The sequence below is a fragment of the Uloborus diversus genome, chromosome 1 (assembly GCF_026930045.1).
Source record: "Uloborus diversus isolate 005 chromosome 1, Udiv.v.3.1, whole genome shotgun sequence".
Taxonomy (NCBI): Eukaryota; Metazoa; Arthropoda; class Arachnida; order Araneae; family Uloboridae; genus Uloborus; species Uloborus diversus.
The window spans coordinates 13,060,422-13,086,430 of record NC_072731.1 but is presented as its reverse complement, the minus strand read 5'-3'; the positions used below and the strand labels follow the sequence as shown (position 1 = coordinate 13,086,430).

General features: G+C 33.9%; 2 protein-coding genes across 3 annotated transcripts in view; both read left to right on the top strand.

Annotated features, from left to right (window-relative positions):
• LOC129234428 (chondroitin proteoglycan 2-like) overlaps positions 1–2,941 on the top strand; it is a 53,496-nt gene extending 50,555 nt beyond the window's left edge. For both annotated transcript variants that reach the window (XM_054868428.1, XM_054868427.1), the window contains one exon: positions 2,831–2,941. In XM_054868428.1, the coding sequence (XP_054724403.1) occupies positions 2,831–2,847 (17 nt within the window). In that variant the 3' untranslated portion in view covers positions 2,848–2,941. The remainder of the gene's footprint in view (positions 1–2,830) is intronic.
• Positions 2,942–21,495: 18,554 nt separating this feature from the next.
• The window catches only part of LOC129228017 (ubiquitin carboxyl-terminal hydrolase 32-like), an 83,534-nt gene continuing 79,020 nt past the window's right edge, over positions 21,496–26,009 (top strand). Inside the window, exon 1 of the mRNA XM_054862647.1 lies at positions 21,496–21,891. Coding sequence (XP_054718622.1) covers positions 21,834–21,891 — 58 coding nt within the window. The 5' untranslated portion in view covers positions 21,496–21,833. The remainder of the gene's footprint in view (positions 21,892–26,009) is intronic.

The window sequence follows — 26,009 nt, the reverse complement described above, 5'->3', positions numbered from 1 at the left end:
CTAAAGATTATTTTTCACTTTTTAGTTCATTTTGCTACGAAAGCATGTTTTTTTTTAGTTTTCTAAACTATTATTTTATTTTTCTGGTTTTTAGTCTTATGTTGGAGAATTATCAGGCGACGACATTATTTATAAAACGAGTGCGAGGTAATATCTTAAAGTTAAGACAAGGGCACACCGATGGGAAGCTACTGTGAGTGATCGATGTATGATTGCGGAAATCATATTTATATTAGTTTGAAAATTTGAGATGCATTTGAATAAAAGTTTTGTTCAACAATGATCTGATCAGCAATGAATTTCCAATTGAAGGCTCACCTAAATTTTGGCATGAAATTAGTTAAAAGCAAGTATATTTCATGTTCTAATTACCTTGGAACATTGGAACAAATTTTGTCTGATGCAGAAAAATTAAAGGTTTGTGTAGATATTTTAAAATAATTTTCGCGAGAATTTTTCAATGTATGTTTTTAAAATTTTCCCTTTTCACATTGTTGGATTTATGCCAAAATATTGATTAAAATTGGAGGAAACTAACAATTAAAAGAGTTAATTAATTAATTTGATTATAGAATATTGCATTGTCATCGGGTCTGAGGTCGCGTGCCAAATTTCAAAAGAATCCGATAGCAGGAAGTGGGCGAAATTTGAGCTGCAAGATTCCGTTACAAGATACATACATACATACTACATACATACATACATACATGTGAAGCTAATAAAAGCGTGTTAATAAACCAATATACGGTACGTGCAGTATATAGTAAGAAAAGCAAATGCACTATATTTGCACTGTACAGTAGATATAGTAATGATATTTGTAACTTAACCCTTTCACGGGAAAAGTGAAGATGATAATGATTTATGCTGCGTAATCAAACCGTTATTCTAATATATTTTTAAATACAGTTGTTTCACTAGTTCTTTTATAACGTTTCCATCTACGGCAACACCCTTCTTCCTGATTTCTTTAATTCACAATACAAGAGCAGCTTCCATTTTCATACATTTTTGCATTTTACTAAGATATTACTCGGTGAACTTTTATGGATTTCCTTTTCTTGGTTTTTAATTGTATGTATGGAAGATTCACTCATTCAGATCTAATTCTCGTTCTACCTTCGACGCACTTTTTAGTTGAAATTCAGCTTTTCAAGAAGCTTTAGCATCGAAAAGCTTTAGCTTTCCTTTAATTGTCAAAAACTTTCTCTTTTTCTTTCTATCTTTACAAACCTTAGATGAAACAGCGCTATTAGGTGTCATTATATTTCATCAACTTTCTCTTTTAGAATGAAACAAAATAAATGGAAAATAAGAGTGGTTATTTGTATAAGGGGCATTCCAAGGTATTTTTGACATTTATGTAGAGTCCGTAACGTGACCTTTTTTGCTATAACTTTTTAATTTACCGTTTGATTTGCAAATTATTTTAATTTGAGCTGGTGTGTTGGTAGGAAAAGATCAAAATAAAATAATATGCGCGCCCCATAAGCGATGTTTAGATTAGTACGGTGTGGGAACTTCCGCTCTCAGTGATGTGAAAAGGAGGAAGGTTTATTCACGAAAACAAAATTTGTGAACCCAATTCTGTTTGATTTCGTGTAGTTTTTGCACTAGAGCGGCGAAAATAAAAAAAAAAAAGAGAAAGAAAGGAAAAAAAAATCGATCACACACATACAGAAACACTCATTTTCCACAAATGGTCAAAATGGACTCCAAACGTGCAAATCCGTCAAAATTCGAAAGTTTTCACGAATCCAATACTTCTATACATTGGATATTGTATAAAGTAAAAAAAGTTTGTGTCAAACTATACTGTGGTTCTGCACCCTTAAATGGATGTGATCCATTCACTGTTTATAATGCTGCAATAAGTAAGGAAATAGGTTCACGGCACCAGAAACAGACAAGGGTCCAGCAACACAGACAGTCGTAAGTTTCGTTTTAAATAATTAGAATTTTTGGCGGGTAAAACTGGTGTTGCTGTGACCCATGAATACGGTGCAGCCATCTAGTGTTTGTCAAAGTGAATTTTATGAGCCAGTTATGAAAAGCCACCACGAGGTCTGCCGGTGTTTCATGTTCATTTGAATTTAATAAGGTTTTAGATTTAAAAAGAGTTTTCACACATTTAGAGGAGAAAAGGGGAATTCTGTCTATTACTCATCCTTTCCTCATCCAATCTGTGTGTGGGTATCATCAGAATGTCGGTGTCTGTTACTGGGCCTGATTTTTTTTTCGAAATTGAGCAAATGAAAATAGAATTAACTAATTCAGAGGATCCAGAAGCAACCAAACGTTAGATGAGATGTAGTTGCATGAGAAAAAAATCGTTTTAAAAGTCTAAATACATTAAAATGCTCCGAAAATTGAATTAACCTGAGAGCGATGTCTTAAGCATGTTTGTTACTGGTGCCGTTGCCCTAGTGCATGTCAGTGGTTTAATTGATTTTTAAAAGATACGTACGACTAATTGGAAATTTTAATGTGTTGAAGAGCGTTTTCTACTCTTCAAAAAATAATAATAATAATAATAATAATAATAATAATAATAATAATATCTTGTCTGCTGATTAACTATGACTTGTGGGTTCATTTGTTTCATCGAATATCCTTCCTTGAGAGGAGACTTCAGGTCAGAGGTCGTAGGTGTTTGACGTATGTCTCACCCAGATAGTTCCTTCTCAACCGTTTATGAGTCATTTTCGCATCTGTTTTAAGCCATACCGAGTAACATAGATTTCTGGACTATTTTTAAGGGAAAACTTAAATTTGTTAATGAAATGTGTTTTCAGCTTGGATATTACATGAACTGTTTTCTTTTATTTAGGAGAAGTTGTTGACTAACTCATGCTGAACTGTGAATGAAATACGGAAAGGATAGAAAATTAAAAAAAAAAAAAAAAAACTGTATATATATATATATTTGCTTTGAGCAGCCAGTTAAAAATGATTGTTGTGTGACTTTTGTAATGCATTCTCTTAATTTAAATAAAAAAATACTGAAATAAACGTTGTATGTTTTGTTTATCAATTCTTAAAACAGAAATTCGAACATTTAAATATTCCAATAGTATTATGTAATCGAAAAAAAAATTTATTATTTTCGACAAATAATTCAATGCATATTTCCTCGCTAGTACACCAAAAAAAAAAAAAAAATCGTAATTATGCATTTAAAAAGAGTTCGTAGCACCCCCCCCCCCCCCATAAGAGCGATGGCGCACCGTCTTAAATGCTGCATGACGACCCACCTTTCTCCCACACTCACAAAAAAAAAAAAAAAAGGAAATCCTTCAAAAAAGAAACAGACCCTCTAAAACACTTCTTCCTAAAAATTTCAACTGCGCAGCCTCTGCAACACGATCCCACTCGTATCGTAGGCATTTTTGTGCTTATAAAAATTAGTTAAAACAAAATGTTCTTAATAGTCTTAATTTGCACTTTCTTACTTCTTTTATGATCCGTGTTCTTAAATTCCTCACAGATTTTCAGAAGCTTTGAACAAGGAATTAAAATTGAAAACTTTTTTCATAAAACCTTTTTCTGCTGAGCAGGTTTTTCATTGCACAAAGGCGAAATCAACATACTACAGTGAAACTTCTCTGAAGAGACTATTTTCCGTTCCTAAAAAAATTGGTCATTGATGCAGGTTAGTCGCTCTTAGAGGTTGTTTTCGAATACGCAGGAAACAATAATTGTGATTGTGTGTGTTTATCCTGCCTGCTGGCATATGAGAATACCTCTAAGGCTGTGTTTAACATACAGTCAAGTGTCCCAAGTATGGGCACTTGAACTAATACCTTTCGTAGCGTATTAGTCAGATGGTTTCCTTTCGAACGAAGTATTCTATTTTTAGGATGTGCGTTTGTACTTCACCACAGCAAGCGCGGATCCAATGGGGGAAGGAGAAATTGAGGATCACCCAGTTTGTATAAAAAATTTAATTATATCCAAGCGCAAAATTTACGGAGGGGAAAAGCGTGGGTCCAAGAGGGGGGGGGATCATGAGGGTCATGATACCCCCTCTTAGCCAGACCAAACATTACACAACAGGGTCTTTTTAATCTTCCTGTTACTGAATTTTTCGAAGGAGAAATTGAGGACCACCCAGTTTGTGAATAAATTTAAATTATATCCAAGCACAAAATTATGGGGGGGGGGGCAAGTGTGGGTCAAGGAGGACGTCATGAGGTCATGACCCCCCCCCCCCCCCTAGCTAGACCAAACATAACCCAACAGAGCCTTTTTAATCTTCCAGTTATAGATTTTTTTGAAAGAGAAATTGAGGATCACCCACTTTATGAACAAATTTAAATTATATCCAAGTGCAAAATTAAGGGGGGGAGGGGCAAGTGTGGATCCAAGGGGGGGGGCATGGGGATCATGTGCCTAATCCCCTTAACCAGACCAAACATTACCCATCAGATCCTTTTTATTCTTCCAGTTACATATTTTTTCGAAAAAGAAATTGAGGATCACCCAGTTTGTATAAAAAATTTAATTATATCCAAGCGCAAAATTTACGGAGGGGAAAAGTGTGGGTCCAAGAGGGGGGGGGGATCATGAGGGTCATGACCCCACCCCCCTTAACCAAACCAAACATTACCCACCAGATCCTTTTTAATCTTCCAGTTACAGATTTTTTTCGAAGGAGAAATTTAGGATCACCCAATTTGTGTGCAAATTTAAATTATATCCAAGCGCAAAAATAGGGGGTGGGGGAAGCGTTTTTGTAATTAAATTAGAAAGATTTTCGTGCTGAGAGCTCTGGCTTTAAGCAGTTTGAAGCAGCATATAGCAGTTATATATAGACTGCAATGCATATCTCAACGCAAAATACCTGGTACCTCTAAAAAACGAGACAATGAAGAGACTTTGCTTTAAAAAAAAAGTAAAGAGGGGGGGGGGGGGCAGGGGTGAAAGTAATTTTTGTTGGATATTTATAAACAAATTCTGGCAAATAGATTTTTAAACCTGGAATTACTTCTTGGATTTTTTTTTAATTATTTTTTTTAAAGAGGAATATATTGTTTGAACAGATCATTGCTAAACCTCTATTGCTGTTACATCTATATTTGCACATAAACAATTAATATTCGCAAAAGTATAACTCGAATATCTAACACGGAAAACCAGGGTTGACAACTCCTAAAAATGTTTCCCCCCTAAACTCAACTCATAAAACCACTAAAAGCCCCTAAATGCGATTGGATTGATTCATGTGACGTCATGAAATCACGTAATCTTTTACTGTGACGCCACATATGGCATATTAAAAGATCAAGTGGCCATTGCTATTTTCAATGCTGAGTGAGTTAAGGCTTTTTTTTTTTTTTTTTCATTTTTATGTCATTTCTGATCAAAACAAATGGTTCAAAAAGCCTCAAAAAATGTGTGTAAGTAAAATTTGAAAAAAAAAAAAAAAAAAAACAGTCGAACATTGCATTCCCAAAGGTTAAAAAAAAACACTTTTACCTGATAAAACCCTAAAATTTAAACCCCTAAATTTAACTCTAAAAATTTTATCCCCCTAAAAAAAACCCATTCTAAAATTTTCCCCAAAAATCTAGGGGGAAAGCCCCTAAGTTGGCAACCCTGCGGGAAAAAAAAGTATCAAATAATGGGAACTACCTTTGCCAGTGGCGCCATCTATCCTGTTGTCTATCAAAGAAAGAATAATTTTAAAGACAACGTATATTATCTGAAATGCAACAATGAACATATTTTACTATTGTTGTCACTCAGTTCATTGCATTTTTTTCCCAATTGTTAAGTTTATATACGAGTTAAAACCCAATATAGTTGTATCCAGCCAGTGTATGGTGGTTTAAGCCGATGGCTCTCGCACAGCTGGTCCCGGGTTCGAATCCCGGGGGGATACCGAGTGGTTCGATGAAATCTCATCTCAATGATGGACTGATCGGGTAGTGTGCGCTAGTAAAGGGCCTCGCCGCAAAGGAGAATGCGGCGGACAGACCCAATACTTGACCACCCTTCACTTGGATCCGCCCTGATCAGCAGGGGATCTCGCTGGGGATTAGCCGCGTCCTTCTTCACTGATTTCCATTATCGGTTAATGTGGTGACCTCCAAGTGGGCATGACACGGTCAAAGAAGGAACTTCTCCGCAGGACAGTTACCACTCACTGTCTTGGGTGGCGTCCCCATGTGACTTCTCCGTCCTGAGGTGTGAGATTAATGAATCGATCGCTCGTTTTTTTTTTTTTTTTAATCCAATGTAAATTTAGACGAAACCACGTACACGTTAATTTGCACTGCACGTTAACTGCGCTCTTCTTCACTGATTTCCGTTATTTTGACGTGGTTTACATGTTTTGCGAGCCAACATGAATTTCTAACAAAATTAAACATTAAAAGTGGGATTTAAAATTACATTCAAGTTTGAAATAGTGGGTCAAGTACATAACAAAAGCCAGTAAGTGCATTAAAAGTTCAAGTAAAACTGAAAAAGATTTGCGAGATAAATGAAACCACATCAAAAGATTCATTCAAAGTTACCGTAACTAAATGAAACCACATCAAAAGATTCATTCAAAGTTACCGTAACTGCACATTTTAATTCAAACTTAACTGAATCATTTATTAGGATAGTTATTAAATTTTAAATTCAAGAAGGAACCATGAAACATAAAAAAGACCACAGGACATGGCATAGATGTGTAGGTATGTCCCTTCAAAAATAAAGCAAAACATTTTTACTGTCCCAAGTTAGGGAACCCTCTCCCTAACTTGGGACACTTAACATTTTGATCTTTCTTTCATTTTTACTGCAATAGATAGTAGTTTGGGACACCAATCATCATTTCAAAGAACTTTATTTTACTACTCAATGAAGAAAATAATATCATTTGATAGAAATAGTGTAATTTTGTAAACATTCAAAGATTTCAGAATGTATACAGGCCCCTGTGAAAATATTGAATGTCTCCCCAGCCTTCTTAATTCTTTTTAAATATAAAATTTCCGCTTTCCCGTCTATATTTGGAAGCATAAAAGTAATTGGTGAACCCAAATGACTTTTAATGCAGCTGATTTTCAGCTCTCCGTGTTCCTCATTTCACATCTTTTCACATTCATTTTCATTCCTTAATAATATTCTCATAAGTGAATTTCTGAAAATACACGAAGACTTACCGTCAAATCTATTGATAACAATGAAATCTGAAACTGCGAGATTAAGTGCCCTTCGTTTTTAAAGAGGACTTATCTCCCAAATTGAGATTTTGGAAAAATATTTTACTAGGCGACAAATGTTTTTAATTCTCAACTTTCATTATGCTTAAATATTCTATAGAACGCCAAAGGAGCGGTTTCAGGCTAGCTAATTTATAGACGGTTTTCAAAAGCATACTAAAAAGTAACGCTTGTCTGCTGAACCACCTTTTCCAATATTGAGTGCAAAAGGACAATTTTCATAATGTAGGAAGAAATAACAGATATCAGGATGATTATTCATTGCAATTTTGAACATAATCATATTAACATTTACAGTCATAGTGGGGGAAAAAAAACGAAACACTCGTTCGTATTCGAAGACTATTGACACTAGAGACACGTGTAAGGAGTTATTTTTTCAGGAATAATGTGTTCTACATAATTATGTTAATAAACTGTTGTTGAGGGGTCGTCTTCATATTAAAACGAGCATCAACATCAAACTTTTCAAAGAGAACCCCCCTTTTTTATCACATATTTGTGATCAGCATCTTTTTTTTAACTTTGTTTATGAAATTTTGTTTAATTCGATCCAGCCGTTACTTCAGAATTGAGTTTTGAAAAATCCCCCTCGTAATGTTAAAACGTATTTTGATATTTTTACATATAACACAAAAACTAGGTTAGGTACGGCAAAGATTGTTTTTTAATATCAAAATATGTATCAACCCAATGATAAAAACATCATTTACAAAAGCTAAAATGTAAATTTTGATTATTTATGAATTATAATAATATTTTTTGAAAAAAAATATGATCTGAAACCGTATTAAATTTTAACAGAAAAACAATTTAGAAGAGCTTTTATGCGGGAATCCAAAATTTGAGCTCAACATATTCAGTAGTTTTTGCGCTATGCTTAAAAATTCATTTTTTTTCCCACTTTAGGGGACCGTATACCTTTTTAAAACAGAAATTATGAAAGTTGGTTTCTTCGTAAAAAAAGAACAAAATTGTTTAACAAAATTAGCAAATCAATTATAATGTGGTTTTTCTACATTAGAGTTACCTCTGTGATTTTTTTAATGCATAAATTTATTCGCTGTCTTTGCAGAAGAGTCAGTTTTATGTGGATTACGTTTGACCGTCAATATGTAAATAATGCGAAATACTATTTCATTGTCTAATAAAAGAATATTTTATAGAACATTTTAAATTAAACTCTACACTTAAAATTCTTCTGTTTATTTTTTATTTATTTTTTTTTCTGCGTTTTGCCATTGCAGTATAATCCTTTTGTAAAACAAAATTTTTGAAAAAAATGTAACATACTCAACTTTTTCACAGAAACATACAATAAAACCTCATTCTCTTGCTAGTCATGTTGCAATAGGCAGTGTAGAATGGCTCGTCTCAATGATAATTTGCTTGAAGGAAAAACTATTGCCCTATCTAAATCAGGAGAAAACACTGGAAAAATAGCCGACAGTGTGAAATTTCTCTTTTAACAGTATCCAAATGGGTCAATAGAAAATATTTGCTCTTAGATCAGTTTACTAATTTTTACGAATTATTATTATTATTATTATTTTGTAAAGTGTTTAAAATGTCAGTAAGCTTTGAGACCAAATTATGCACGCAAAGTTTTGGATAATTGTAAACTTTTTTTTTTTTTTTTTTTTTTTGACGTCTTCAAAGTTTTAACAAAACATTATTTTAGATGTAAGATTAAGTTGAGTTCTTGTCTATTTTTAATTATATAATTTAAATACTATCTTTTATTAACTTTCTCTGTCATTGTCTGCATTTCTCGCAAGATAAAGATAAGATTTCAAAATTTTCTTCTTTTTAAAATAACATTGAAAAATATGGAAAAAAAAAAGTTTTCTAAAAATTGTTATCAACTACTGGAAACCTATTTTATTAAAGTGTTTCAGAAACCAATTTCTGAATATTCGGCTCCAACTTTATGCCATTGAAACTAATTGCGTTTTCTGATTTTTTACTTTTAGCAGTCAACGGGTCACACGGGCGAACCAAAAGACCTTTTAATTTTTCTATTACGGGCAAAGCCGTGCAGGTACCACTAGTTTAACAATATAATAATATTAATTAAACAAGGTCTACAAATATTTAGGAAAAACTATAGAATACATCAAGGGAAATATGGTTCAATTTCATGTCCATGAGCACCGGTAGTGCGCTGCTTCAAGAGAGTGCACGTTCAACCCTTGGCTTTTAAAAATAAAATTAGTTGATTTAAAAAAGTAATCTCTTTTAGACTTTTTAAATATTAAATTTCTTTTATTTATTTTTTACTTATTGCAAACTTTTCCTTTACTTAACTTTCTTCGCTGAATAGTTTCAACAAAGATAAAAATACAGCTCACTATTCGCTTTAAAGAAGCACAGTGGCTCTAACGCTTAGCGCTTTCACGCCATAGGTTCGGGTTCGATTCCGGGTTGGGCTTGGTCGATTCAGCCGTTCATCCCTTCAGTTGGTTGATAAAATGAGTACCAAGCGTGCTTGGGAACTAAACCCTGGGGGTTCCACGTTATAGGCTGACCACCAAACTGGAGCATCTGATCTTGCAGTGGCGGATTTACTAGGGGGCGGTGGGGGCGACCGTCCCCTCCGTGACCGTCATTTTCTGAAACCAATGATATAGAATTGAAAGAATTACTAGCAATCGCTACTACTTTTAATCAAGCACATTCCACAAATTTGCTTTAAATTAATTTTAGAAAGTTAGTGTAGTCGAGGATGGACAGCGTTACCCACTTTTTAATTTGAACCTAAGCTCGCCTCTTCCCCCTTTTTCGAATTTTGATAATTTTTATATTTCTATATGTGTTTTTCAACCTTTTTCTTCCATGACTACACTATACTGGTATGATAAGACATTGCTCTGATTTAGAACAGTTGTTTCCAACCCTGGTGTGGTTCGCCCCCAAAGGGGCGATTTGACACTACAAGGGGGTGAAAATTCGTCAGAGGCGATTAATATTTAAAAGACAGGATAAGGACCGGGGGGAGGGCGATTGACTCCTTGCCCCTCTACATGACGGATCAGAGGGGGGATGGCTTTCACGGTTTTCAACCGCCACCCCCTTGAATAGACTGTAAATCTGTCCCTGTACTCTTGCACACCACAGCCCTTAGTCAGGAAAACTGCGATGGGCACATTAGTCCTGGGCCCTCATGGGCTGTCGTTCCACTGGTTTTGATTTATTCGCTTTAAAGTAAATAAATTAATCTATAGAAATAAAACAAAGAATATGTGTGTTTTTGTATACTATATGTGAATGTTCTCTGTACAAATCCGCAGTTTACGTCGGATCTCGACCAAATTTGGCAGAAAGGTAGTTGGGCACCCGAGAAAGAAGGGGGGTTTTGAACGCCAAAAAAGGACTGAACCGTTCGAATTTTAATTTTGAAGCCCGAAAATGGCATTAAATGGTTCTTTCCACCCAAAATAATTATCCGATTTCTTTGATTCAGGTCCCATTCGAAAGACTGCGAAAAACACAAATACAGTTCCTTCATTTCCTTCGAATTTCAAAAAAAAAAGCTATAAAATCATTAGAAAAAAATTAAAAAGAACTGCAAAGCGTAATGGAACAGAAATTTTAAAGCGGAAAATTATCGTTTAGACCAGTGCCAATAGCTTTGAAAATGGTAAAAAGTCGAAAAAATTTAGAACAGGATAAAACCAGTTAGAAAAGTAAGAAAATCTAATAACATTAATAGGAAAAATAAATTACGGGCGAGCTGAGTTCGGGAAGGGGGGTGTAGGGGGGTTTAAGGGGGGGAAAACGGTTTATCACGATTTCCGGAAAAACTAAGAGTCCTATCGAAAAAAACAAAATTGTAAAGTTGTTGGTATTAAAAAGATCTACAACTTTTGCATTTGCACTTTTTTTCTATAACCTCAAAATATATGCGAAAAATTCAAAAAACCGACTTTTTGGTTTTTTATTTTTATCTCCCACAAAAAAAAAATTTTTTTTCACTAAATTTAATGAAAAGTTACCTTATTTTGTCCGAAATACACTGTAATTTTTTGGATTTAAAATATTTATTTTTTCTCCTTATTTTGATTCAGTAGTAAAAAATCATCAGAATTTTCAATCAAAAAATCTCACGTCAAAATATCTGATTTTTTTAAAAAATCGGAGCAAGTTTTTTTCGTTGGAATCTCTACTTTTTGATGGTATAAAATACAAAATACGATACTATAGAAATTTTTCGCAAAAAATGAAGAAAATCAAAAAACTCAAATTTGAAAAAAAAAAAAAAAAAAAGTCATAATTATGTAAAAATTTTAAGCTCCTTATTAAAATGTACACTTTAATTACTCTAAAAATGAAATTTTCCATATTACATTGTCACAAACTGAAAATAAAAATATATTAAAATAATTAAAAATCAAGCTACAGCATGCATTTGTTTTATACCCTTCTCATCCACCATTAGACGGTGACTGCAGTGCCCCCTATAGTTTTTTGGAGTTACGAATAGCAAGCTACACTGTAGGATGGGATAAAGGAGTAATTCCTGCAATTTCGAACTGTGTAACCTTGAATATTATGAAAAATAATCAGTTTTCCAATTGTGTTTGCTGTTAATTTAATAAATAGCTTAAAATTTTACATAGTGATGATTTTTTTTTTCAAATTCGAGTTTTTTTGATTTTCTTCATTTTTTGCAAAAAGTTTCCATAGTATTGTATATTGTTTTTTATACCATCAAAAAGTAGAGATTCCAACGAAAAAAACTTGCTCCGATTTTTTAAAAAAATCAGATATTTTGACGTGAGAATTTTTGATTGAAAATTCTGATGCTTTTTTACTACTGAACCAAAATAAGGAGAAAAAATAAATATTTTAAATCCAAAAAATTACAGTGTATTTGGGACATAATAAGGTAACTTTTGATTAAATTTAGTGAAAAAAAATTTTTTTTTTGTGGGAGATAAAAATAAAAAACCAAAAAGTCGGTTTTTTGAATTTTTCGCATATATTTTGAGGTTATAGAAAAAAGTGCAAATGCAAAAGTTGTAGATCTTTTTATTACCAACAACTTTGCAATTTAGTTTTTTTCGATAGGACTCTTAGTTTTTCCGGAAATCGTGATAAACCGTTTCCCCCCCCCCCCCCTTAAACCCCCTACACCCCCCTTCCCGAACTCAGCTCGCCCGTAATTTATTTTTCCTATTAATGTTATTAGATTTTCTTACCTTTCGAACTGGTTTTATCCTGTTCTAAATTTTTTTGGTCTCAAACATTATTGGCATTGGCCTAGTTTGCATGATCTCATTTTAAATTAGCGTTCAGAAGGTAGCCACTTTTTTTTCCATGGTTGTGGGCGTGGCTTAATAACATTTTGTTTTTGTTTTGGGGTAAAAGTTTCTCCTTTTGATTTTTACTAATTCGCAACTCCAACGAACTATAGGGGGCACTGCAGTCACTGTCTAATGGCCGACTTAAAAACTAAAACAAACGCATGTGGTAACGAAGAAAATGCTAAAAGTGTTGTGATTTTTGTTGTTATGTATGATTTTTTCGCTTTATTCATTTGAAAAGATTTTTCAAAGTCTTTTGGTTATTCTGACCCATACAGAAAGAGATTAGAACCCAAAAAGTATTACGAAAGTAAACAATTAATGCAGAACACACAGTAAGTTGTTTTGAAGCAGCCATTTTCACGATGTTGAATTCGGAATTCATAAATTTTTGGTTCGCTTCGAACGGCATTTTCATTTTGTACCGTTTTTTCTATACATTAGTACATATTAAGTTCAGTTTCGTGACATTTCCGGCATTTGTTGACATTTTTGTCACATAGTGCACATACGTGGCAGACTGTCAAGAGTAACTTTTAACACTAGATAATTTATTTCTATGACTATATGATTGGATATCCAAAGAAATCATGCATTTAATTCATTCGTCATGGTAATGATTTACCTGATATGCGAAATCTTGTCAAGATACATTATTCTTTCACACAATTTTAAAACCATAACCCTATAAATAGATTTTTGGCGAACTTTTATTTTTTATTGTTCAAATTCTTAACGTTCTTCCTGGATTTCTCAATCTGTTCTGCGATAAATATTTTCAAGAAAATTTATTTGTATACTGTCTATTTCAGTAGGATACTGTAGTAACAAAGGTTATTTAAATCATTTATGTGGAATTAGGTTAAGGAAAAGTGTCCAGTCAATGTTGTTAAGTTCGTTTTTTTTCATCGAATTGAAAAACTGATATTTATTCAAATTCACTCAGAACAAAATAAATAAAATGTGTACTCACAGTTTATATATGGTGGTAGTTTTCTTTTCAGTTGATTGACCATTATTTCTTTTTACTTATCGAATTCTGTAATCTTACTCTCATTTTATTCCACTCATGATAAAAATTAAAAATGGTTTAACTAAACACGCGAAATCTCGCCAAGGCTACTTTGCTCGCACAATACTAGAACTATAACCCTAAACAAATTTGGCGAAACCTTTCAGCTGAGAATAAAAGGAATAAAGTAAATTCTTTCTCGGTTAAACATTTTTCATTTTGTTCTACGATAATAAATTCAAGAAAATATTTTGCTTACTGTCCATTCCAACTAAATGCTGCTGTAAAATATGGTTAGTTAAATTAATTTAAGATTAAAAAAAACTCATATTCTTACAAATTCATACAAAACAATAAAAAATAATAATAACGTTATCCAATTTTGTTAATCCAGAGTTTTCTTGTTTACGCTTCCACCATTTAATACTTTTTTGAAAGAAATAAGGAAAACTAACATTATTTTGAGAAGCTCGAGAATACTACAAAGGGACGAATTAATTTCTGTAGCTGAAAGCAAACTAAGACACATCGATTGCGTTAATAAATACTCAGAACAAGCTGCCTGTGTTTACGTCAGAGGACACACGTGGAACGCAACGTGGCAATGTTTTAGTTCCATCGGCAGTTTTGTAAATCACCGCAAGGTAGCGTATTCGAGCGCTGGAGTTCCGAATTGAAGCATGATTGTGTTAAACATGCGTCACTTGACAAAACTTTTTTTTTTTGAGGTAGACCGTGCAAAAAGCCGGGCAATGCAGCTGGTTACAAATAAACGATAAAAAAAAAATGTTGATGGAAAAAAACTTTTTTTTTTCGCAATTTGCATGCAAGTGAACCCCACCCCTCCCCCCATATATTTGGTTCTGTCGGCGCACATGGGTCTGGTTTACCTCTAATCGTCTCTGATAATAATATTTTTAGAAAAAATATGCTTAATACTTTCCTAAAAGTGCAAAAAAAAAAAACAATTACTTTTTAAAACACATTTAACCATTCATTTACTGAAATAAATTACTTCACTGTTGTTACTGTCAATTGGCGTGGAAAATAAGGGGCTAAGCGCCACCTAAAGAACTTTTACATCCCCCCTTTTAGGATGTTTCTAAAAAGATCGCAAAAATTTCAAGGAATATCTTCATTCCTGTCCCCTATCTACCCCCTTCCCAGTCTTACCAAATAAAGCTTGAAATTGAGCCTCTAAGGCTTCAATTTTGAAAAATCCCAAAAGATCCCCGTACCAAACACCCTTTTGTTAAAACACCAGAAATAAATTAAAACTGGTTTTGTAAGGCATCTTCAATTTCGCAAATTTTACGATGGAGAAACCCCGAATCCCCTATTCTCGGTCTAGGAAGATTGAGCGCCGGGAACATTGGGCGCCGAGCACATTGTGCCAAATGTTCCCGTAGCCCAAAATGCTCGACGCCCAAAGTGCTCGGCGCCCAAAGTTCCCGGCGCCCAAAATGCTCGGCATCCAAAGTTCCCGGTGCCCAATCTTCCCATTTCGTATAAATACAAGACATCCATAATCCATATTTTGCTTTATAACACAGCACTTCACGATATTTAACAGATGTTGAGTTCTTGCACCCCACTTCTTAGACGCTACTACTTTTAAAAAGTAGTAGCGTCGACTAGTAGTTAGTGACTTTGAAGATCTTTTTTGATAAGTAATCAAAGTGATACTTGAACGTGAGGTTTTTGTAAAAATAAATTCCCAGAATCCTTATCTTGTCCCTCCAGTGGATTGGAAAACCAGAGATTTCTAAGTTTCTATCGGGCCTAAGACGTTTTTGTTAGAAAAATTTACTGCGACACTTTTTTTTTTTTTTTTTTGGAACAATATCCGTGTGCCCGGTTTTACACCACTTTAGTATATTCCTAAAGCGCTTATCACACGATCCAACATGAGACAAGTCCAAGCAACGCTGAAGTTCGAGCTATCCTCTATACCAGCCAACACTGGCAGAGCTCAGACTTGTTTCTAAACCATGACGTCATCGTTACTATTGTGGGTTGCCGTAAAAGTTCGGATCGTCTGCTCTCAAAACAAATACTTGGTTTGCTAAAATAAGTTTTTATCTCTTCATGCGGGCTTTTTTTTTACTTGTTTCATCGCCGATAGTTTTAGTAAATAATGTTTGAAAAAAAGGACTTTATTTTGATACATTTTTTTTGTTCCGTATGCTATTTTTTTACTTCCTTCCTTTTTTCAATAAAAATCTTGTCATTGTTCACTTTCAAGTAAAAAAAGGTGCTAAATTTTAACTGAATAAAAATTGTCTTTTTTGTCTTCATTTGTTTGGTTATTAATTTTTCCCTATGCAGATTCAAAATAATGCCTTATGAAAAATGGCTTTTATAATTTAGTTCCATGATTTTTTTTTCATCTCGTTTGTGCGCAGAAATGCGGAAGAAATTTATTGAATTTAAAATTTTCCTAAAAAAGTGCTATTAATGTAGGTTTAATTAACTAAAGACTAACAGCTGAAGTAAATTAATTTTATATCAATTTCATAATAACAAAAAGGCTTTTTTTCCCACAGAATACATTTAGAAATCTGCCGCCCTCCCCCCCCCCACAAACACACATAACTTTTGAGTGAATAGTCAGATTTGAACAAACTTTCTGTTTGAAAAATTTCAGCGAGCACACCTCATTTCTAGATTTTACTTTTTGATTTGAAATATATTTTGTTCCATTTTTTACGCATCAAAGGAATGTAACATTAGCCTCTAAGGGAAAATTTAAGGCAAAGATAAATCCCTAACTTAAAGGTGAATTTGCTTCAAACAAACAGTTGGAAAAAGTTCTTGGTGATGAACATGTATATAGAAAAGGTATTTGCCAATTTAACTATTTTAAAAGTATTTTTTGAACAACTGAAAATTTTTTAACATTCAGAATGACAGAAAACATTATTTTTTATCACCTAAAAAAATTAAGGGGGGAGGGGATTTGTGCAGATTTTGAATACATTCTCAATTTTTGGTATCAAGGAATAGATAAAAAAGCTATCATTAAAATTGAAATGCCATATCTCATAGACCTGAATATTGACACAAGAGATAAACATGACTGAACCAAAATGAAAGGAATATGAAACGCAAATGGTTTTACTAATTCTGCGGAATTGAAGGGAAATGCCTAGCTACCAATTCTGACTCCTGTACCATACAAATAGTCGTAATCCGACTCCCCAGCTGTGGCAGAAATTCATTTCTTCCTTTTTTTTTTTTCTTTTTGTTTTACTTCATAAGTTAATTTATTATATTTTCCCTATTCAGATTAAAAATGTACATTATGAAAAATTGTTTGAATAATTTAGTTCTATGATTTTCTTTCTCTATGCATGTACAAAGAAATGCTAGAGAAAATTTTAGGGCCTCCAACTCCGACTCCTGCACCCCCAAAATTAGTCGTACTCCCACTCTGCAGCTTCGGCAGAAATTCCTTATTTTCATCCCTTTTGTCTCACTTTATTGAGTACCGGTACTGGCACGGCTTTGCCAGTAGTAGAAAAATAAAAGGTGGTTTGGTTTGCCTGTATATTTACAAATAATGGATGATGAATTTCTCGCCAATTTGCTGTGTTCATTTGCTCTCAAATGTTACGGTTCCATGTTATGATAAATTGGAAATTTATTTGTCCAGGTTATGATAATTTCCTTGATAAAATATTCTTAACATTGGAATAGTAAAAGAACAAAATAGAATTTTTGAAAAATTTCTTCGAGGTGCTCACCCCTATGCTACAAACTAATTCTGCGCCAAATTTCATAAAAATCAGTCGAGCGGTCTAGGCGCTGTGCGCGTAAGAGACGTACAGAGATCCAGAGACAGACACAGACTTTCATCTTTATTATTAGTAAAAGATTATTTTTTCCCTATTCAGGTCAAAAATTTTACAAAATGAAAAAGTTTAAATTACTAATTCAATGATTTTCTTTCTCCATGCTTGTACACAGAATTGTTTGAAAACATTTTAGGTCCTCTGACTCCTGTATCCCAAAACTAATTGTACTCCGACACCAGTACGTAGTGTTTTCAACCCTAATACTACCCTAATATTAATATCTGTATCTCAGGTCAGAACAATGTAAGTCATATAATTGTAACTTTAGAGGCGGGAGGAAAAACTTTTGTCTGCCGCATGCAAAAGATTGAACATGCGCTCAACACAGACACAAATGCCTACATACACACACACGAACTCCTACACACACAGCACTGCATACACAACACGCACACACATACATACACATATACACGCACCCACATACATGCGCCTACACAAACACACACGCGCATTCATACACACACACGCTCGTGATTGCGAAAAACATAATTTGAATTCAAGATGCCAAAAATTCAAATTAATATAATTTTTTTTTAGAATTGCATTCACATGGCTCGATGCGGAATGAATAGGATTCTACGTACAATATAATAATGAACAAATTGAAAATCACAATTTTTGGACTTACATCTGTCTGGCTCTGAGGTACAGGTATTATGGAAGAGGTATGGAAAGTGTTCACATATTCAGGAAGATGTTATATTCACAAGTACCCCATCTTATCTACCTTACAGCTGACTTTCAAAAGAAGTTGATTCAATTTGAAAAGTTATGTCATAAATTCACTTGCATGTTCATATAATGGTTTGCAACAGCTAAGTTTAGCTCCATAATTGGTTTAAAATATGTTTTTACAAGGAAAGGACATATTGGTAAAATTATATACAACACCCGCTAAAACAAAGATTATGTCACCAAGAGGTAGGACTGGTACTGTCATATTTTGAGAATTTTAAATATTTTTTGCTTGAGGTTATCTTAGTAAAACATGCCATGTACACATGTGACCCGTGTTCAAATGTGCCCCTTTTTCCCCTACATAGTCATAAAAAATGCAAATTAACATCTAAAATACATCATTAAGAGTTGTGCTAAAAATGTTTATTTTTTAAAAAAGAAATTAATAAACTCATAATTAAAAAATCAACTTTAAGAAATCTTACTGTGTTCAAAAAATTCAGGTAGAGTCTTAAAAAATGCAAATTATTATCTTAACTACTAAAGGCAAAACTTGATGAAGGAAACATGAAAAGTTATTACATCATCCCATTTAATTGAAAATTTTCCATCAAACCCCACTTCATACCGGATAATCCCCACATATATACCGGATAACCCCCATATCAATATCAGATTAACTACTGGATATCCTGCAAAAATCTGTCAGATATCCCATACGGTGTGGGCTGGCTGGATCAGATACCGGATTGTTAAAAAAAATAGCCGGAAACCGAATAGTTCCCAAATAATTGGTGCAACATTGTTAACATATTTGCAAAGTAATGACATGAACAGCAAGTACACCAAATTGAATACCAATGTTTATTTTAAATATAAAAACTATAGCAAATGTTCCAATCATGCTTTACTCAGGGAAAGAACTATTCGTTAAAAAAATAGCATAAACTATAATAAAAGAACAGAATAAAAAAATACTATGAAATCGTAATAAAAATTGGTAGAGGGAATACATTTCTAGGTTTTTCAAAGTAATGATGCTTGGGTTCAAATCTTCATTTCTTCTTGGCTAAATGCAATGAATTCTCTTCAAATGGGAAAAACTTGTTTTTTTTTTCTTCCTTGAATTAAAACATAGCCATCACCAACTGAACTATTACAATTGTAAATGCCTCAGTGACTTGTGGTTTTCTTCAATTACTTTGGCACCGGAACTCAAAGGATGAAAAGATTAACCAGCAAGTTAACCAATATGACAGATAATTTAATTTATTTAACCTGTCAATATCGACAAACCAGCTAGCGTTTAATGGTAAGATTTCACTAAAAGGTCTTTCTCATATCCTTCTTCATTCATTTGCACAGATGAATGGCTGAAAGGGATCCTTGTAACTGAGAAGCAAAAATTATGTACAGCTCTCTTACAAAATGATTCAGAAACTCACTTTTAAATCATGATAAAGCAATAACATAGATTAATTTTAATTTTTTTTAACACTAAAAGCAAGACAAAATGATAATTATTTGCAAGCAGGATTAATACTGATTTATTAGCACTGCAAAATGAAAAGTTGTTTTTGAATCTTATGAAATTAAGAATTTCTCACTATTCTAGAACACCTCAAAAACTATTTTACAAACATTTAATATAAAAATTATGTATCAAGCATCAGCCTACTTTTTATATGATACTGATTTATGTAAACAGTTTTACATTTCGCACATACGCACTATGAGAAATAATACGGCAAATAATCAAATTAAGATTATTGTTATTTTTTCCAGTAATTTGACAAGGATTCAGTAAAATGTAAACAATCATTTGGCGTCGATATGTACCGGTACTGTCGCCAATGTACCTTTAACCAAAACTACGAATTAATGTAAGAATTAGCCAAATTTACAGGCGAAATTTCAGCATGAACAACAATAAAACTAAAGGTATCACAGCATTTAAGATTTTTCTTTCACGCACTATATCAAGCATATAAATAAACATCGAAAAGGATATCTTTACCGTATGTAAGGAGTATGCATGCTTTCGGCAATCGCTGATTAATCAATTCCTTTAAAATACTCCCTCATTAACCATATCCTATAAATCTTCATGCAGTACAAGGGACTTTTAACATCCCATAGACATTTTTTCTCGCTAATAAAGTCCATTATTTAATAAATTTCTTAGTCTTCTACTTCGGATTCAAGCAGTCAGCCATGTTGGATTTGCCCGTGCACTCAGATGCTTTCCTATTGGTCGAAAGACCAACTCTACCCAACTTTATTGCTCGGAAGCTATAATCTTGGACTAAAGGCGGACAATAGAAATGATGACGTCTCACTTGGCCGAAGCATCTGAGGTATATTGGACTAGTCCGGTATTGGAGGGAATCGGGTGAAAAGTTGCATCGTGTGATAAGCGCTTAAGTGCTTTTTGGGTTTCTTCCAACACATTTAGTAAGTTGTCCCCAGAGCTTATTAAAAATGTATCATCACATTAACAAGTTGACTATTTTAGAGCTAAAGTCACACAGATCTTTAACATAAACCTGAAACAGGAAGGGGCTCAGCACAGATCCCTGCGGGACCCTTCTATCGTTTTTGATCGTGTTGTTTTTGAGTTTTCGTACACAACGGCAACGACAGGGCCTAATTCGGTCTCGAAAGATTGAGCGCCGTCGATTGAGCGCCGTCAATTGGGTGCCGAGCACATTGGACCCAATGTTCCCGGCTCCCGAAGTTCCCTGCGCTCAAAGTGCTCGGTGCCCAATGTTCCCAGCGCCCGATTGACGGTGCCCAATCTTCCCATCTCGGCCTAATGTGCATGGCAGTTCAAGGAAGCTCAGCTCCTATATAACTTATTTTCAACTTAAAATTATCTTATTGGATTAAGCCCACTTTTTGAAATATTGGATAAAAGAATGTCCCGCCTATGCATTGTACAACACCGTATTGATACTTGTTATTTTTATCCACGATAATGGAATATCCCAAGTGGATGCTAGCTTCATGTGTCTTAAAAAAAGGTATTATTTTAACTAACTGTAAACACATTTATTAGGAAATCTGAAGCATCTCGATTCTTTACGTTAAAAAATTTGACTGCTCTATTTATTTATTTGTTTTATATGGAAGTTACACATTCATAGAGAACTGCGTGCCAAGCGCTTTGCCTCCGGACACACTGGAAAGATTTAGAAGAGCTCTTGCGCCCTCTTTCGCTGAATTCTGAAGTTCTGTTATTCCAAATTTAAAGCTCTCTTAACCATCGAGCAAAATATTAATAAAAAAGAAATATACTTTCAGTATAAAAATTAAAATTGCACAATTTTACATATTTTTGATCGCTCAAAATCATTTATCTTTCTACGATCAAATTTCGTTAAAAAAAAAAAAAAAAGCAAAAACATGTTGGCGATTTGTGTCGAATCAGTCATCATGGATTTGTTTTGATGTAAAAATTTTCGGAATGTATGAAATTGATTGATTAAGGATCAAAATTTTACTCCTTGTGTTAGCAGATGGACGTTTAAACAAATTCATTTGTAATTTTGCGTCAGATGCTTTGTTGGAGATTGATAGAACACGAACTTGCCAATTTTTGCGTCGACTGTCATGTGATGCACTATCGAAGTGGCATGCCTGCTAAATATTGTTTATTTGGTGATTGGAGTACGGAAATGTCCCGTGCAGACGATGTTTGTTTATGAATGCGGTTGAAAAATTTAAATGAGATTTAAATGACGAATTTTCGTTATTTAAGATGGGAGCTAAGGACTCTAAACCGTGTTGCATAACATATGAAGATGCTGTAAAAAGAGGTGGGACACATTTTTAATTGTTTTGGTATTCGATTTATTAATTTCTTATCTCGCGTAACCTACTGGCCTACTAGGCTTAATGCCGATTACATTAATGATTAATTAAAATTTATGTAAATTTTAACCAAATGTGTAACATTGTTAAATCACATTGACATAATTTCACGTACGGAATTGTACGGTTTTGTTTTTTACATTTAAAACGAAATTCAAAAAGCTTGCTATATTTTCAACATGTAATAAGTGAGTAAGAATATATATATAAAGTATTTTCAAAAGGTTTTGAATCTCTTTATTTTGATTAATGAAAACTATAATTGTTTAAATGTCATGGATCTTTTCCGAAGATTTTGTATTCTTTCATTATGTAGCGTGTACTACTGCCGCTCAGAAGTTCATTTTTAATTGTATGTTTTATATCTTTTCTCTGTGCTTATGCCGTTTTATTGTTTTTTCATTGGTATTTTGAAACATTGGTATATCAGAACTGAATTTTAAATATTGAAGTTTAAACTTCCTGTAATGCTCACAACTTGCCGATTTATTATATTTCGGTATTGTGATGTTTTACAATATCTTCTTTAAAGTTATCGCTCAAAAAAAAAAAAAAAAAAAAAAATTCAAAAACATTTTTTCAGAAAGAGTTTAAGGAAGCAGCATTTGAATTTCCTGTATCTCACGACTAAATCAGTTTTACTTATGTTGTCATATTTTATTTTCATCCTCTTCTTGTTTGAAGCCCAACTTTGTTTGACAGCATGTTTTTTTGAATCCAAAGGCAGGGCCGATCCTAGCAGGTGTGCAGAGTGTGCACCGCACAAGGGCGGCCAAAGCAAGGGGCGGCCGCAGACCGCACATATAGTTCTTTTAATCAAGCAAAATTCCTCAAGAATTTCTCAAAAGATAACATATAATATGTCAAATAAATGTGCTGAATTTTAAATGTTCAATTATCAAAGTAAGTGCCGATTTCCCGACAGCATAGAAAAGTTTAAGAAAAATAGATTGTTAGGGAACATTGTGTTAGTTTATTGTCCATTATCATCTACTCTTCATTTGGTTGCATCTTGCATCATTTGGTTGCAAAATTTATGACAGAACCGGTAATCAGGCATGGATACAGGGGAGGGGAGATGTATAGGAAGAAAATGAAGAGGATTTTCGCCCCTTCTTCTTTGTCATATTTTCCATGTATCAACTTTTGGAGAGGGAGAGAATTGAAGAGACTATGTTCATTCACAACACACACAAACTAATTTATTTTCTACACACGGAAACAGTATACATGATGGGCAGCCAATTTGCCCTTTTTCCCGAATAGCGGTCAGAGATATGCCATAAATTTATCCGACTATTCGGTCAGGAGATTTTTTTGCAGTCATGCCTTCATAACTGCCTATAGCCATATGAACTCAGGCGCTCTCATGCATCTGCGCAGAAGGCATTCGTGTAAAGTCCCATTGCGCAATTATGGAGATCCCAGTTATTAATCTTGGGATCCCTGTCAAGTGTTACGCAATGTAACCGCGTGGAGCATATAATTTCTTACATAGGAAATGGCCCCCTCCTGAAGCATGAAAGGAGGCCTTCTAAAAGGAGCACTCAGGGCCCATGGCGGCCACCTAATGTTTACCCCTCAAGCTTTTATAGACCTAAACAATGAAGACATATTTTATATATTATATTTAAAAAAAGCTATACTGATTAGATACTCTCGCAAGCATTTCATGCAACAAATTCTGTTTTCAACAATCGCGGGTGCGTGGAGAGACAGTGGAAAATTGCGACTCCCCTGAGAGTCAAACATATATGAATGAAATACTAAAATTTTGTAATTTTCCTCCTTTACAGCATTGTTTTCGAATTAAAATCACGAATGAACTGTCCGGTTTCAGATCAGGGCTCTTACCTCGGCTAGTAAATTTAAACGTAGCTCCAAAACGAAGATCCAAAAGGATGCCATGACATCCTTGACGAGACTACAGAAGGTTTAAAATGGCGTTTTTAGGACTTTAATTTCGGAAAATTTTGCTGTTTGAAGCATCGATCTTAAGGACCCAATTAAATCTCTGACTCTTCCCTTCCAACTTAACTTAATCAAACATAGCTTGAAAATGTTGGCTTTAAAATCCAAAATGTGTTTTCAGAGGACAGCCCTTCTTAATGTCATCAAAAATTGCTTAATGACATTTGTCGTATTTTTTTTTCGAAATTTTTGCGATAGAGGGCCCCGAAATCGATTCTCAAACATTACTACCAAAGATAATCTCAATTAGCATCTTTTGAGAGGCCCCTAATTCCAACCATTCAGTCTGAAATTGACTTCAGTTTCAAAACAGTTCGTGAGGGCACACTGAACCCCCGCCGCTCTTTGTCCCATCGTTATCAAACAATGCCTAAAATACGATTTTGGGACTTCAATTTCTAAAAATTTCTCGAGGAAAACCGCCTGGCTTATGTAACTTTTTACGACGCTAGGACATATACCCATCAATCGTCGAAGTGAGATGGACAAAAGTCTATAGTTGTGTTTTTCAGATATTAATGTCGAAAAATATCCGAAAGATCCGCCGAAGATTCCCCGTTTTGTTAACATCACCAAAGATAGCATAAAATTGTGCTTTTAGAAATATCCGCTTGGGAGCTCCAGAACCCTTAATTCCCAAAAATAGCCTAAAATGGATTTTAGTTCCGAAAAATATTTCGGTTCGGAATATTCTCACGTTTCCCCTATCGTTTTCAAATATAGCCAAAAAATGGATTTTTGAAACAATAGTGCTGAGAAATTACCGGAGGAAAGTCGCCAGATCCCCTACCGTCACCAAAGACAGCCTAAATTTGCGTTTTAAACTTCAATTTCGAAAACTTTCAATGGGAGATGATTGAATCTCCCTCCCTCCAGCAACGGCAACAAAGATAACCCAAAACTCCTTGTTTAAAACTTCAGTTTCGGGAAATTTTCGGGAAGAGCGCCGATCTTTCCTTAGTTACGGTCACAAAAAATAGCTTCGAATTTGATTTCAATTTTGAAAGAACTTTTAGGAGAGAACTCCAACATTACTTTCCCCCTGAAGTTTCGAAAAAGTTTCTAAAATAGCAATATTTCACGTCAATTTCGAAAATTTCTCCATTCATCTTGAATAAACCCGATTCTTTTCTCCTTGCAACCAAACACAACCAAAGATTACTAAAACTATTTTTCATACGCCAATTTTGATAATTTTCTGGGAACAACCCCCCCTCCTCTGATTCCCTCTCCTCCGTCCTTTCTCTGGTGTTACCGAAGACAGACTATGAATTGCGTTTTTACGACTAGTAAATTTTGGTATCTATTATTTTCTTCAAAGATATAAATTGTACCTAAGGAGTTTCTTACCATAAAACTTTTCTTCCTTTTTATAAGTTCGTCATTCTCTCTTTTTTTTTTCTTTTCCAAATTAGAACTTGATATAGAAATTTGAAGGAATATTTATATGGTCGTCAAAGATTAGTCAAAATATGCAAATTACTCTTCAGGGGCGGCACATGAGGCCTTTGCACACAGGCGGCCGACACCCTAGGATCGGCCCTGTTCAAAGGATTTGAAAACTGCATTATTTGTATCTTATTGCTTGAATATATTACTCGTGACTGGTAGACAGTGTTATTTAGCAGTATGATTTCTATATCAGTTTTTTCCAGCACAAAATTAAATATCCAACTTAACGTTTTATGACTGATACATTTAACAATTAAATTTGCTTTTAACAACTTGGAATCTTGAGATACATGAGCGGAGATGCAATTTTCTGTATCTTTGCTGAATGTACAGTGAAATCCCGTTACAACTAATAACAACACAACGAAATATCAGTTTCAGAGAAATAAGTTATCAGTCCCAAATTTATTATTTTTTTTAAAGTTGTTTGAATTCTGTTTCACTGAATAAAACTTGCCTTCCCTTCAAGTTGATTGTAACAGGATTTCACTGTGTAATATTGTTTGAGGTGTTAGCGAAAATTTTGTTCTGTAAAAAAAATTAAAAAACCGTGCTAAATTTTAAACAATTCAATTGAGCTTTCAGAGTTAACTAAGCTTTCCCTAGAGTTTTAGTTATCCCTAAAGCGATAGTATTTAAC